We start from the raw sequence: 14,381 nt of genomic DNA, 5'->3' as shown, positions 1-14,381 counted from the left end.
TGAGCGCTCGGTGCCCGCCGCGGAGCCGGGGCCGGGCCGGACCAGCTCCCCAGAGACCCGCGGCCGCCGCCACCTCCCCCGGGCCGAGCCGGGCCGGGCCGGGCCCATAGAGCGCGCGGCGCCGGGATAGAACGGCCGCGCCGGGGCCGCAGCGCCCCCCGGCGGCGACTGGCGGGGGCGGCGCGGAGCGAGCAGAGAAAGGGAGCAGGGACAGTAATGGCGGCCAGTTAGAGCCGGGCTGAGCCCGAGAGGCGGCGGCGACAGCGGCGGGAGGAGCCGGCACGGCTCCGGTTGCGTCTCTGCCCGGCAGAGCGGCTTCCCCGGAGGGCTTTTCTTCCTTCCTCCCTCCTCCCCCCTTTCCCCCCTCTCCCTCCCCTTCCCCTCCCTGCCCGAGCCCCCGCCTGTCCGCCCTCCCTCCCTCCTCCCTCCGCGCCGGCGGCGGCGGCGGCGGCGGCGGCGGCGGCGCCCCCCGTGTCCCCCCTCGCCGGGGCCATGGTGAACACCAGGAAGAGCTCTCTGCGCCCCCTGGGCAAAGCGGCGGCCGCGGCGGCCGGGGCCGGCAGCCATTTCATCTCGTCCCGCACCCGCTCTTCTAAGAGGGGCACCAAGGCAGATGCGGCCGGGCTGGAGGAGGCGGCGGCAGCGCGGGTGAGGACCGGGGGGTCCACGGAGGACCGGAGGGAGGGAGGCGGCGAGGCCGGAGAATCGCTGGGGACAGCGCCGCTGGTGCCGCGGCGGGGGGGACTGCGGGCACGGGAGCCGGCGGGGGGCGGGTGCCGAGACGGCTGTCGGCTGTCGGAGGGACGGTGGGGCCGGCGGGCAGCCCGCGGAGAGGAGGCACCGCGGAGCCGGCAGGGACGCGGGGGGCAGCTGCGGAGAGCCGCAGTCCCTGTGGGGCCAGCGCCGGCGCGGCGGGGGCCGCTGACAGGGGCGGGGGTGGCGGGGACACGGGCGGCGCAGCGGCCGCGGTGCCGGTGCCCGGCGGGGCCGGCGGCGGGCGGGGGTCCGGCGGGGTCCGGCGGCGCGGGGCTCCCCCTGCGGCCGCGCCCGGCGCTGCCGCCGCCAGACAAAAGTTGGGAGCTGCGCCCGCAGCAACTTCGCAATAAACCTCGGCCCGGTTTGGTTTGTGTGTGTGTGTATGTGTGTGTGTGTGTGTGTGTGTGTGTGTGCTTTTTTTTTTTTTTTTTTTTCCCCTTTTCCCTAAATGACCTCGATTCGTCTGGCGGCTGCGACGGGAGGAAGCTGGTGTTCGGGAAAGCCCCCCGCCCCGTTTTTTGTGGCACGGAGGGTGTGATTTTTGCCGTCAAGTTTAAGTTGAATGCTTTCCCAGCCGAACTCGCCGTGGTTGCTTGGGTTAGACGGGCTAACTGCCAGTTAAATTGTACAGCCCGATTTGGAGAATTAACATTTGGTAAATTGTAACTGGAAGAAAGAATTCAGGAGTCTCCGTTCTTCCTTGTCTCTAAACAGCTCTGTTGACAAAACCTGTAATTTTTGTTTTTAATTATCGAAGAATCACAGAATCAATGAGGTTGCGAAAGACCTCTGAGATTATCGGGTCCGACCTATGGCCGATCGCCACCTTGTGAACCGGACCATGGCACCGAGTGCCACATCCAGTCTTTCCTTCAACGGCTACAGGGCCGGTGCCTCCACCGCCTCCCTGGGCAGCCCCTTCCCAATGTTTAATAATCCTGTCTGTGAAGAAATTCCTCCCACAGGAGGAATTGTAGGCAGGACTTTTTCTTTGGTTGATGAAACTTCACATATTGCTTTAAAGGTCTTTCAATAAAAGCAATAAAAATCAATAAAAGCAACGCAAATATGGAAGTGAAATTTGAGGGTCCGAGTGTTTGACAGTTGTGCACCAACTGACCATGTCCCTGCCGTGCAAAGGAGGAAGTCGATCAGCCCAGTAGAAAAACAGCACCAGCAGCCAGAGGCATGTCAGAAGGATGTCACCTGGAATTCTCACAAAACCTTTTACCCCATCCATTTGGACTAAAATACTAAACCAAATACAAATCACTGATGAGGTATTCTATGCCTTCTGTGCTTCTCTTTCAGGTCTCTCATACTTCACAGTTCTTCCCTTCCCCCATCTTACTTTTCCTTGTTCCCTATTTCTTCCTTGTTTAATTTCAGTGGACTCCTGGGGATGCAGCACCATAGCTGTAAAAAGCAGTTCTGCTTGTTCTAGTGTGCAGTTTCTGTTTATTCATATCGTGGGTCTTGTGGTTTGTGAAGCAAAGTTTGAAGTAACCCTTACTGGCTTACTTCTCAGGGAGTTTACTGCTGCTAAGAAAACTAGCTTGGGCTTCTTTCCAAGTATTTTTAATTCATAACAGCAGTTTTTTACTACAAATCATTAAAACATTGAAATTATGTTAGTGTCACGGTGTAAGGAAAGGAGATTGTGCAAAATAGTGTAAAATACTGTAAATACATCTCAAGATATGTCCCACACTTCTAAAGGAGCTTTTCTTCTGAAGTTAAATGTAAATTTTGGTGTATGGGAATGAACTTGTTTCACTTCACAATACCTCTCGTGTGTGAGGTAGATTTTTTCTTTCCTTTTAAGATGTAATTGCCAAATATGAGCAGAAGTTATCCAAGAAGTTTTTTTTTTTCTTATTTCTCTCATCCAGTGTGTTTTATAAAATATGTATATCTCACTGTATTTTAAAGTTGTTTTTGAACAACTCTTTTTATTCTTCAGATGTAAGTACTGTCAGCAATACAGTGTCTTTCTGAGCTTCTGAATCTTCTTGAAGTAGTGCCAGAGAAGGATCTCAGTGATTAGGACATGAATAAGTATAGCAGTAGGGAGACAAAGCCTTTGCTTTTGGAAGTGACTGTCGGGAGACAGATAGTGAGGCTGTGTTCAGAGAGCGTGCTGGGATCGTCTTCATGCAGTTGTTTGTATGTTTCTTTGGGGGTTTTTTCCTTTTTTTTTTTTTTTTTTTCTTTTTGGTTGACTGGAACAGTCTGTCCTTTCTAAATCTTTTGGGTGTCACATCAGGAAACCAGCCTTGCTACCAGCAGTTAATCGGGTTAATGGGCAGCTAGAGTTTGGAGCTCTGGCAGAGATGGGACACTTCTTGTTTGCAGTGTGTGACTTAATTTTCTTACATGGAGCTTTTGACTGGGACTCCCTGAGAAATGCTCTTCAGTGAGAATGTTTGCAGCCACCTTTCAGGATGTATTTTAAAAGATCATCTGTCTGTTCCTTATTAGCAACAAAAACTGAGTTAGTGACCTAATGGCATCCTGTAAGATGCTGAGTAGACCAAAAGAGGGGGATAGCACTTGCCTTCTACCTCTTCTGTATCTATTTCCTTCTTATTTTTCCACTTGTCTTTTTCTGATATACTTTTTTGTGGGTTTTTTTCCATTAGTTTGGGTTTTTTGCATACATTTATAAGGATAGGCTTGACTCTCTCCTTTCCCAAGAATTTGACTTAAGTTTTTAGTCTTCTGCTTCAGTATTCTGCTGAGTTGTATGTGAATAGTGTCCTTTTTTGTTTGATCTGAATCTGAGGCAACATTTGTGGAAATGGACTGTAATAGTCTAAATGCCTTTATCATGTTCAGTGTATTCCCTCAGTAGTACTCGCTCAGCTTGGAGAAAGCAATGACGTCAGGCTTTGAAAAGTAAACTGGTTTGAATTATTGATTGGCGACCACGCAGTCAGTGATGGAGATGAATACATGTGTGTCTGTCTGCTTACCAGAAGCCAGATTAAAATGAACAAAATCCCTCACTAAATGGATCAAGGAGCCAAGAAGTTTATTGTCTGAGATGATGTCATAGCAGAGTGCATAGGGAGGGTACAGAAGGGAAAAACTGGGCTTTGTTTTCTTCCTGTTTCCAGGACTGATGTGCACACTATTTAGTAGATTTTGTAGCTATGCTTGCATAAATATATATTCTGTTGTTAGACAAATTGTACATATGTGTATAAAAATACAGATATTTTTATTTTGGGCATTAAAATTTGGGAAGTGTTCTAGCTTTATATTAAAGCATTCTGACAAGAAATGCTCATCAAAATCTTCTACAGAGACACAAAATTTTAACACAAGGCTTATAGGTTCGGTGGACTTTGTTCACACTATGAAAAAATTGAGGATCCTGTGACCATAAATGGTTAAATTTGCACTTTGTATCTACTGATGTCTGATGTTTTCAGACACTGAGTTGTGATTGCTGGTAACACTTCTTTGGCAATTGAAATAATTTTTCTTAGTCATGTCAAAGCACAAATGAAAAGTGTTGATCAAGAATTTATCATGTAATAAACACTCTTAAATCATGTCAGCGTACTAGTTAGACATTTTAGAAATGTATACAAGGTTAGCTTAATTTAATTAGCCAAGAAAGCATTAGCAGTGCCTTAAGAGCTACTTGAGGGCATGGTGATAATTGTAACGCATGATCCTCGCTAAAAGTAGTGCTGCCAACATTGTTCAACTTGTGCGGTGCAGCCCAGAGCTCTCCATTGTACTTAATTGCTAATGGGAGCGATCAGGGGCTGCTGCACTGAGCAAAGGTGCAGAGCCAAGCAGCATTTCTGTGCCCTGTGATCCAGTGTGCTTCAGCATCTCTCACTGTAGTTTCTCAGTCTGTAGCATTAGAAGTGTTTTCTGGTTTCTGGGTGATCATTTGAGCTTTGTGGCGTAAACTTGTTGCTACATTTTACTCTTCAAAAAGCCCTTAATGGTCAGCTGTTAAAAACATAGAAAATGTAAAACTTACTATGATTTCTCTTAAATTACAAGTTTTACACATAACCAATAGAGCTTTCTAAAAATCAAGTTTTCTTTTATGAAAGACCCTGACTGGCATATTTTCTTTATTGTCTATGTAGTGTCTCATGGTGTTCTGGATGTTCTGGTGTTTAGAATAAAGCTACAGAAAAAGTTAGATTTTCCTCCTTTTGCTGGATAAATGGCACTTGCTGGCCACCTGTGTGTAAAGCTCTTCAAGAAAAAAGCTCCTGTCCAATATCTGTGTTTTAAAGAACTGCATTGCCTTTGTGTTCGAGTTTGCAGTAGTATCCGTAAAGGTGCTGAGGCTAACGCTTTTAAAGTTCTTTGAAATACATCCTGAAATATAGAACCTTGTCAAGTTATTCCAAACAATTTAATTTAAAGGAAGATTCCCAGGAAAGCTCATCTTTTTGGTGTGTAATAAAATCTTGGGTTCTTTCTGTTTTAGTGATCTGCTGCTCTTTTGGGATTTAGCAGGGAAAAATCAGTGTTCTAAAATGAGTCGTGCAGGCCATTCCTTGGCTGTGTGGTGTTAATACAGCTGTGAGCAGTGGGAAATGGAGCAATTGTTGGAAGCAGTCTTTGTTCAGGGTTCTGTCAAAATACCATACAGTTGGCATTTGTGATCCTTTTGTGGTTCTGAAGGGCTCTCCTGAGTTTGAGTTCTTCTTATGTATTGTGCCAGATCAGTCTGGGCTACTCTCAGCAGTCAGGATGCGTGAAGTGCCCATGGTTTGTTTTGGGAGGCAGTGGTGCATCCTGTTCAAAGCTGGCTGTCCTTGCTGTCACACTGTTCCAGGGCCTTCAAAGGAAGCAATCCAAGGGCTAATCCAGTGGATGGATAAGACCTCCAAAGAGTACTCAGGAAATGGTGTTGATGTTTTGTGTGCTGCATTGCTTCCTCTGAACATTAGGCTTGTCCCAAAGTAATATTAATAAAAGCTGCTTCTCCAACTACTGTCTTTGTCTGAACTTCAAACAGAAGGTTTGACCCATGGCTGTGAGACAGCCCATGACAATTTTGCGAGAGTTGCATACAGCTTGGGGTTATGCAAGATAATTAGCTCAGGTAATTATATTCTGATCACCTCTATCCCCCTGCAGTTTCACTTGCATGTGGTATGGTTTTGCACATCCTGCCCTAAATTGTTGAATGTTTGCTATGCTGTGGAAAAGTTTTATTTCCAATCTAATGATGCTTTGAATGATTTCTTTGTAAAACTTTATAGAACCCATCTCGGAACGAAGCATGCGACAAGTAGGCATCAATGAGCTGAAGCTTTCATTGCTGTGAATTTTGTGTGCTGTTTTGTAGCTGTGACCCTTTGAAAGATTGCTGATTGTTTATTAGATATTTTAGCTCTAATGGATTACTTTTTCTGTGGGTAATATCACTCATGAACCCATTTATTGCAAAGGGAACTGACAATATGTTTTTCTCCTTTTTTTATGTACACTTCATGCTTAGCTGGTTTTTCAAAACAATTTTTCAGTCTGACTTCACTCTTGAAATATTGTCTTCATTACCTTTGATGGGATTTTCATGGTTTATTTTAACCATTAATTCTGGTTTAAATTGTTCAAGTGTTGGTTTGCATTTATACGTGCTTGGATTCTTTTTCTGAATAAATTTAGTTTCTTTTTGCTTGGTAGTTACTAAAACAGGCAACTTTTCAACCAATTGTAAGACTAATGTGTAATCTTCTGTAAGCCTTTTCATTTTGCACTGAATATGTGTATGCTGTAATAGTTTCAGCTCCAGCTGGGCTAGTTATGAAGGAGCCAGCATTAGTTCTCATATTTGAAATGCAGAACTTAGACGTGTCTCCAGGTTCCATAATTCTTGTAGCGTGTACTGAACTTTGTGGTTTTACCTTTATGCTTCTAGCAGTGTCTGTTGATGGCCTAACTAATGTAAAGCTTTGATAGAAAGTTTGTGTCCAGTTGCACTTGGAGCAGATGCTTTGGTTTGGTTGTTTTCATAATGTGGGAAGGGGGCATTTCACTTTTCTCCAGCCTCCAGTCAGTTCCTTCATTTTAAATGGATAAATAGTTGAGCCAAGCTATTTAAATAACCTGAAATGAAGAAGCTCTACATGTGGAAGAGATTACTTGCAGTGAAATTTGTTGCTGTGCTTCAGCAATCCCTCATTTCAAATACTTAATAACTATCCTCTATTATTTCTCTGATGTATCATTGAGGCTTAGAATTTTGTTTTTATGATGATTTAAATTTCAATACATTAATCTTAAGATTTCTATCACAATTGTACACAACTTTAATTTCTGTTTTCTCTTTTGAAAATACTGTCTTCGAGTGCATTGCAGCTAGGGGTGCAGAAGTGTTTTTTAATCCTATTTTTTATCCACACAGAAGGCCACCTTCCTAGTTTCCCTTGCTACAGACACTTCTTTGCTTAGTTTACTGAGTCTGTTTCCTGGTCATGTCCAGACCTTGGGGAGCAGTCTGGTTCAGGGCTTCTCAGTCTGTACTCTTTGCTATCCTCATTTAGGTAATTCTATGTCTTTATTTAGGTTTATACTAGTATTGAAGGAGGCCATGTCCTATAAGCTTTGTTTAGGATGTGACTGTTAAGCAGAAACAAGATGGATTTTCAGGGACTGAGGGTAGGAAAAAAACATTTGAATGTTTACATTTTTTCCACATCAGATTTGTAATCATTCTTGATTCTCAATTCATCACTTAAATATAATTTCTGCTGTAAAAGTCTTTGTTAACAGAGTCTAGAAACTCACAGAAATGGTTAATGTAGTTCTGACTAAAAATGTGTTGCTTTTATTATTCCTTCAGTGTTGAATAAGGCGCATCAGTGGTTTAAAAAATTTCCCTTAAGTGGATTTACTAGAAATACTTTTAAGTGAGGTGTGGACCCCATACAGCAAGTAGAGAACTCTTCTCAGTGGACTCGCTCTTCTGCAGGTGTGTGATTTCACATGTGCTGCGAGCTGTGAGCTCTGGCTGTGAACTCTGCAGTTGTGAAAACAACAGACTCGCCAATATTAATGCTTGCCAGGCCATTTGATCAGCGGGATCAGGATCACGTTACTGGACCAGCTGAAACTAATCCTCTTCTCCACATCCCCTGGCTTCCCCTTGCCTCCCCTCCATCCTTCTGATTTGATTATCAGCTGAAATTTCACAGTATCATCCTAATTTTGATGAAGGCACAGAGAAGAGAGGAGCGCTCCTGATGAGATGCTTGGACAGGCTGCTGACGATGGGAGGATAAACCTCAGCTCACTATTTATGGCCTCTGTCACAGTTTGGCAGAGGCTGCTCCGCAGGTCTCTTTCCCTTTCAGTCATGAGCCAAGTAACCTTTAGGTTGCAAGAGTTTTTAGTGTGTCACTCTGAAGCTGTTGACAGGCACTCACTCGGTGTGGATACAAACAGGTGTCTTTTTTCTGTAACAGACAGAGGGAGTGGTTGCAGGTGTGAAAATCCCTAATTAACAGTGCTTATATTTTTAACTTGTAAACTTTTAGCTTTTCTCAAAGCTTTCACATTTATTAAAAAACCTGAATTCTAGGGTTGAAGAGTGTCAGGAAATAAAATGGAAATCTGTTGAAATAATAAAGCAGATTTTCCTGTGGAAGATACATGTTTGGGGTTTTTAAAAGTTGAACAAATGGTGAAGAATTTATTCATCTGAAAAGGTCTTGTAGTATTCTTTATGTTCTTAGTATCTAATATTGACGTGAGCATTGTTCACTGAAAAAAAAAAAAAAAACGGAACCTGAATGTTAAAAGGATTCAGATCATCCTGCAATTGAGGCATTCTTTACTATCATTACCACTAATGAAATACATCGTTAATAGTTGTTTATTCCAAGATCATCAAGCACTTAAGCATGAACATTATTTTTCCTTAACACCTGTGGAGAGCCAATGTCTGATAAATGACTGTGTGCAAACAAGTGGAAATTAGAGAACTGCAACCAGGAGATGTGTTCTTTTAAGCTGATGGTTTTTTTCAAGCTGTCAGCAAGGTTAACGCATCAGGGCCTTCATGCAACTTGGAGTTCTCACTAAGGGAGTTAATGTGCTCTAATCCCAATACATTTATTTCTCAGCTTCTTGTCATTTGAAGGCTGGGGCAGAATGGATTGGTTTAGAAGGGATGTTGAAGATCAGCTCTTCCCAACCCTATGCCTTGGGCAGGGACACCTTTGACTAGACAAGGTTGCTCAGAGCCCGATCCAGTCTAGCCTTGAAGTAAAAGTGCTTTCACACTGGATTTTTAGGACACAAAGGTAGGTGTTCAGCCTGCAGCAGTATGCTGTGTACCATCACAAATACAGGGTGCCGCATTATGCTCGACCTCAAGTTCAGTCATGTTACCTTCCTTCCCCAGACAAGTGTATCAGGTCTTACCTCTTCCCACTGAGCAGTCAGCCACTTCTCCCCTACACGAGGGGCTGGAGGCATTTGCCAGGAAAATGTGCGTTGGGGTGGGGAAGAGGAGCTTGTGAGGATGTGTTGGTGCTGGAGAGAGTGGGTAGTGTGGTGTGTCATCCTGAAATTAGAGCTTATTGTGGATGTGTAAGGCAAGGTGTGGTACCTGGTTTGAGCATGATCATGAGAGTTTCAGTTACTTGAAATGTTTGTACCAAACATAAGGAGAGTTTTACTCCTTCCCCCCTTCCTTCCCCCTTTTGTTTTTTGGTTAAAAAGCTACAAAGCAAAGTGGTGAACTTAAAAAAAAAAAAAAGAAATAGGATTTGAAAGGACTTATTAGATTCTGGTCAGACGACATGATCACATCATAAGAAAATTTTTTTGTTCTAGTATGTAGAATTTGGAACCAAACAAAACTTAAAATCTCAAAGAGATTGTGAAGCCTTCTGATTTTTTAAATCTGCTTAGTATGCCTAGCCTAAAAATGCATTAGCTTAATGCTAGCAAAACCTAGTTCTTACTCTCATCAATAGATCTTGACGCAGATCTTTAATGCAATTAAATTTTTAGGAGTTAATGTTTTAATCCATATTTTTTACTTTTGTAGAAACTGATACACAAAGGAACAAGTGGATTTTCCAGAATCATAGGACAGACAGTTAGATAATGTTTTTGGTGTATTTTACTGGTGTTTGAAATGCATTATAGTTTCAGTGAAAGCAAGTTATTTGTTAACTGAATAGCTATATGAGGGCAGGGATGGGACATGAGCTTAACTAATTGGGGTACTGGGGGCACAGTCACATTTTTTTTAATGAATAAGTGTTGCAGTTTAGAAAGACAATTTTATCTTTTTATACTGTAGAATATAAAAGTTTAGTAAATGCACTAAAGAGCCCTGAGTATTTCACATCTTTTGATGGACAGCTCATTTTAAGAACTTTGCAGGAACTGGAAGGAGAAAAGGCACACCAGTTTTTTTCACATGTATTTTTAAGATAAGGATCCAGACTAATAATCTGGGACATCCAAGAAGATGTGTTGTTAATCAAAAGATGTATTTTAAATTAGAAAATAGAAAGTTAGAAATAACCGGGGGACCTGGATTTAGTTTCTCCAGTGTCACTAAAAATAAGATTGAGACATGTCTGTAATTGTTGTTTTTTCAGAGAGCCAAATGAAGTGGAAGAAGTTAATTTCAATATCAGAAGCTAGGATTTAACTAAAGTTAGAAGCAGAGGTTTTTGAAAACCTGTGGCTGAAACAGATTTTTTGAAAATGTTTGTTTCGTTGTTATTATTAAGAGAAAGTAACTTTCAGGGTCTTTTGTGCTTATTTAGTGGTTTAAAAAGAAAAGCTATTTGTGCATTTAACAAAATGCAGAGAAATAGGATTGATCAGCTGAAGATTGAACGTCAGAGCATTAATTTTGTGTCTTAGACATGGGAAGAGGCCATAGAAAAAACAGTTGCTGAAGTGCTTGAGGGAATGGGTTGAAAAGTTGCCTGAGTGAGGAGCTGTGTGAGCAGTGGTGTGAGTGTTCAGGGCGTGGCAGACAGCAGGGTGTGCCCCACAAAATGTACAGCGAGGACAGCAAGTTTGACCATGGTGGATAACTCAGATATTCATGTCTGCATGCCTGTGTCTGAGTACAGATGAACCTGTGGCAAACCAGACAGAGTCTTTTTCAGAAATTGCAAGGTGTGGTTGTGGTTTGAATGTTATATCATCTCTTACTTGAGAACTCTGTGAACTTGTGTTCACATGCTTGGAGATGCCAGTGGTGGAGATGGTTTGTACTCATTCTTTGTGTCCAAGACTTCTGTGTTAGGATTATTTTGGGGTGTTCAGACCAGCAGTTTAAGAAGATTTCTTTGGTTATTCTCTTAGCCAGGAGATTCAACTAAACAGAAGAAACAAACTCCCCCTTCCCTTTCCTTTCAAAGATGCTATAAGTAATCTTTGTATTTTAACTTCGGAATTAATCAAATGTCATGCTTTAGCCAACTGGTTCCTGTGATACACCTGAAGGCACTGTCAGTGAGTACTGCCCTGCTCTGTGTGTTCTTCAGTCTTGCTTAAAGACTGTACTGGTATAGTCACTGTTATAAGAGGATAAATTGGGAAGGAAAAGGCCAGTTTTATTAATGGGTTTCTAGTTTGTGTTTTCCAAAACTTAAGGACTCTACATGTTCTAAATAAAACTCTGTTAGTATCAAATTAGTGTTTTGAAATTTAGCAATGGATGGAGAAGAGACTACAGGTAATAATGTATACCAGTGTGTTTGTAGCTTGCTCATAGATGGGTATTAAACAGTGTTTCTGTCTTTCTCCTTTTCATACAAAGCATAGAGATAATATGCAGCTATATATGTTTTCTTGCTTTATTATTCATTTTCACTTTTGTTTCTAGATATATCAGTACCATTGTTCAAGTGCCTTCAGTGAAGATGTGTTACCAGTTTGCCCCCACTGCCTCTGCCTAAATTGAATCTTAGCTCAACAGCTGATTTGTGGTACTCATTCAGCTGTCACATTCCATTTTACTTTTGAATCCAAAGATAAGACTGTGTTTTGCCAGTCTAGAGCATGGGTGGTATCCTGTTAATGCCAGTTATTTCCTTACTCATTTGTAGCAAGAGTGCTTTCTGTAAGAGGTTTTTCTGGTTGTTCTGGATCACAGCTGGAGTTTGCTGGGTCTCTTCTTTTCTGTTGGATCAATGCAGTTGCACCAAATTTTGTTTCTCTCTTTGTACCTTCTGACACTGTGTAAAGTCATTTTTTGATTTTTCTCTGCTTGCTTTTTCTTTGTTGCTTTGGTATGCTTGAAGGCAATTTCTGACATGATTAAGATTTTATTAATTCATATTCTCTGCATTCTCTCAGCATGTGAGTGTGTTTGCTTCAGTGCCAGTGTTTCATTAGGAGCTTTGAGTGCAGTGCCTTGGTTCCTACTTCTGCAATTACATTATTAATTTCTTAATTTTTAAGAAAAAATGCTTGATGCTTGTATCATATTTTTCTAGTCCCAGAACATTTTCATGATACCTACTCTGAAGTAATAAGTTTCTGGGTTGAAACCGAAGTGCTATTTTTAATCATTGAAGGTATAAATGGTTTGAGACCCAGTTCCTTGAGGGAGCAGGCTGGCTGCTGTGGAATCATTAGACCTGTTTTGCTATAAATGGGAGGAAGCAGTGGATAGACTGCTCTCTGTAAAGGCTTCCCAAACTGAAATTAATTTTCTTCCTTGTTCTAGCATATCCCAGTTTGGAAAATCTCTTGAGTGTTATAAAAACTATATCTGCATTTTACTGTGAGTAGTGAAGGTTCTGGATGGTAGTCTGATTTCATTCCCCAGAGCTTGAATTTTTAAAATTGTCTGTTAACTGGAAAATTGAGCTTGGATTCTTGGTAATGTATTTAAAATTTCAGTGATTTCAACTTTGTAGTAGCTTTGTCACTACTTCATGATAAAACATTTTCTGTGTTAGTGCATCTTACACAGCATGTACTCTAATGTAGGTTAGTATTTGGACTTGAGTATCTTAAGATTTAACTTGGTTTGTACTTGCTGAGTTTGTGCATAGAGTTAATATGCAGACAAGTGAGGCTCAGCTGAAAATAATAGCCTAAACAAAGAATAACCTAATTAAATAAACCCCTTAATTGCTAGTCTGGTTCCTCAGGCAGCTGCAAGGAACTGATCGCTCATGTGATCACACTGACAGCCTGCTTTTCCAGTTTCTGAAGCTATTTGCCAGTATATGTTCATTTGACAGTATTACAGTTCTCAAAGATACTCAACTTTTATTATTTTGTGAATTTTGTAGCAGAGGGAGACCTGAAGTAGCAGAATTTGTCTCCATTGCCAGTATTTTGTTTTAACTGCCAGCTGACAGGACATGATCCTAGCTGAACTTGTGACTTGGGACCAGAAGCAAGGCACTGGAGGAAATGCAGAGAAAGGTGATGATAGAGGACTTGGAGCAGTTTGGCTTTTTGCATGAAAAGGGGTGGAGATGGAATACAGGAACCTGTGCATTACTAATTTCACTGCTGGCAAATACTTGTAATGCTACCGCTTGTAAAGCTTTGTTACATGCTGCTTCATCTTTCCTAGTTTCATTTTCTCTGTCTTGCTTAGCCGGTTTTAAACTGGTTCTGTGGCTTACCTTGAAACTCTGCTTCTATCCTTCACAGGGGAGCTTGTGTAGTTTCAGAAAGTAGTTACTAAAATTGACCTAAGCAGGTTTGTATTTCTCTAAGTCCACAAGTAAACTGATAATAAAGCAGAAAGTATATGCACAAATACTTTCAGTGTTCAGAAGTGAATATGAAGGCTACTAAAATTTTGTAAACAGTTGGTATTTTGTAGTTTCAGTGTTATGGGAAACAGCTAGCTGCTGCCCATGTATTTTATAGGGCTATGCAGGGTGCAGGTGTTTTGTATTTAGGAATTATCTTTTGTATTAGTTATTATCTTTTGTATTTGTCTGATCCCTCAGTGAAATGATTAAGATCACCGACGAGGTAGAAATTTCATCTAAAAGAAGGAAAGTGAGGTTTTGAAGCTTTAGTGAGCTGGTCTGGTTTCTGGATGCATCAGAGAAACATCCGAAGAAGATCTGAGGAGGCTGGAGTGGTGCTGTGTAGTCAGGCAAGGGAGTGCATGGGCTCTTCTTGTGTCACAGTGGTGCTGAGCTGTCTTGTCAAACTGCACCCATACATTTGGATTTTGCTTTCTAAATACTGTGCTCTGATATTCTGTCTTCCTCTCTTAAAAGATAAGCCTTTTGTTTTTTTTAATTTTTTGAGTATGTGACATGTGATGTTGAGGTATCTGGAGTACAAATCAGTTTGCTGTTGTTACTAAACCTGATGAACAAATGGGACTTCTGTGGTTATCTCCTTGTGTTTAAGTAAAACTATCTCTTTGTCGTAGTTCAAGTTCTTCCTGACAATTCCTGGACCTTAATATTTGAAAATTGGTTCTCTATCGTTGCAATAAAGGATCTTTAGTTTTTTAATCATAGAATCATAGAATGGTTTGGGTTGGAAGAAACCTTAAAGATCATCTCATTCGAAAACCTTTGCCATGGGCAGCAGCACCTTCCACTATCCAAGGTTGCTCAAAACCCCTTCCAACCTGGCCTTGAACACTTCCAGGGGTGGGGCAGCCACAGCTT

General features: G+C 41.9%; 1 protein-coding gene across 4 annotated transcripts in view; it reads left to right on the top strand.

Annotated features, from left to right (window-relative positions):
• Nucleotides 1-435: 435 nt before the first annotated feature.
• The window catches only part of ATAD2B (ATPase family AAA domain containing 2B), a 74,194-nt gene continuing 60,248 nt past the window's right edge, over nucleotides 436-14,381 (top strand). For 2 of the 4 annotated variants that reach the window (XM_059842961.1, XM_059842963.1), the window contains exon 1: nucleotides 436-648. In XM_059842961.1, the coding sequence (XP_059698944.1) occupies nucleotides 493-648 (156 nt within the window). In that variant the 5' untranslated portion in view covers nucleotides 436-492. Of the gene's footprint in view, nucleotides 649-13,134; nucleotides 13,162-14,381 lie in introns of those variants that run through there. The other 2 variants (XM_059842960.1, XM_059842964.1) reach the window with 2 other exon arrangements.

Source organism: Haemorhous mexicanus, chromosome 3 (genome assembly GCF_027477595.1).
Source record: "Haemorhous mexicanus isolate bHaeMex1 chromosome 3, bHaeMex1.pri, whole genome shotgun sequence".
In the NCBI taxonomy this organism is placed as follows: Eukaryota; Metazoa; Chordata; class Aves; order Passeriformes; family Fringillidae; genus Haemorhous; species Haemorhous mexicanus.
This window is presented reverse-complemented; position numbering and strand designations above follow the sequence as displayed.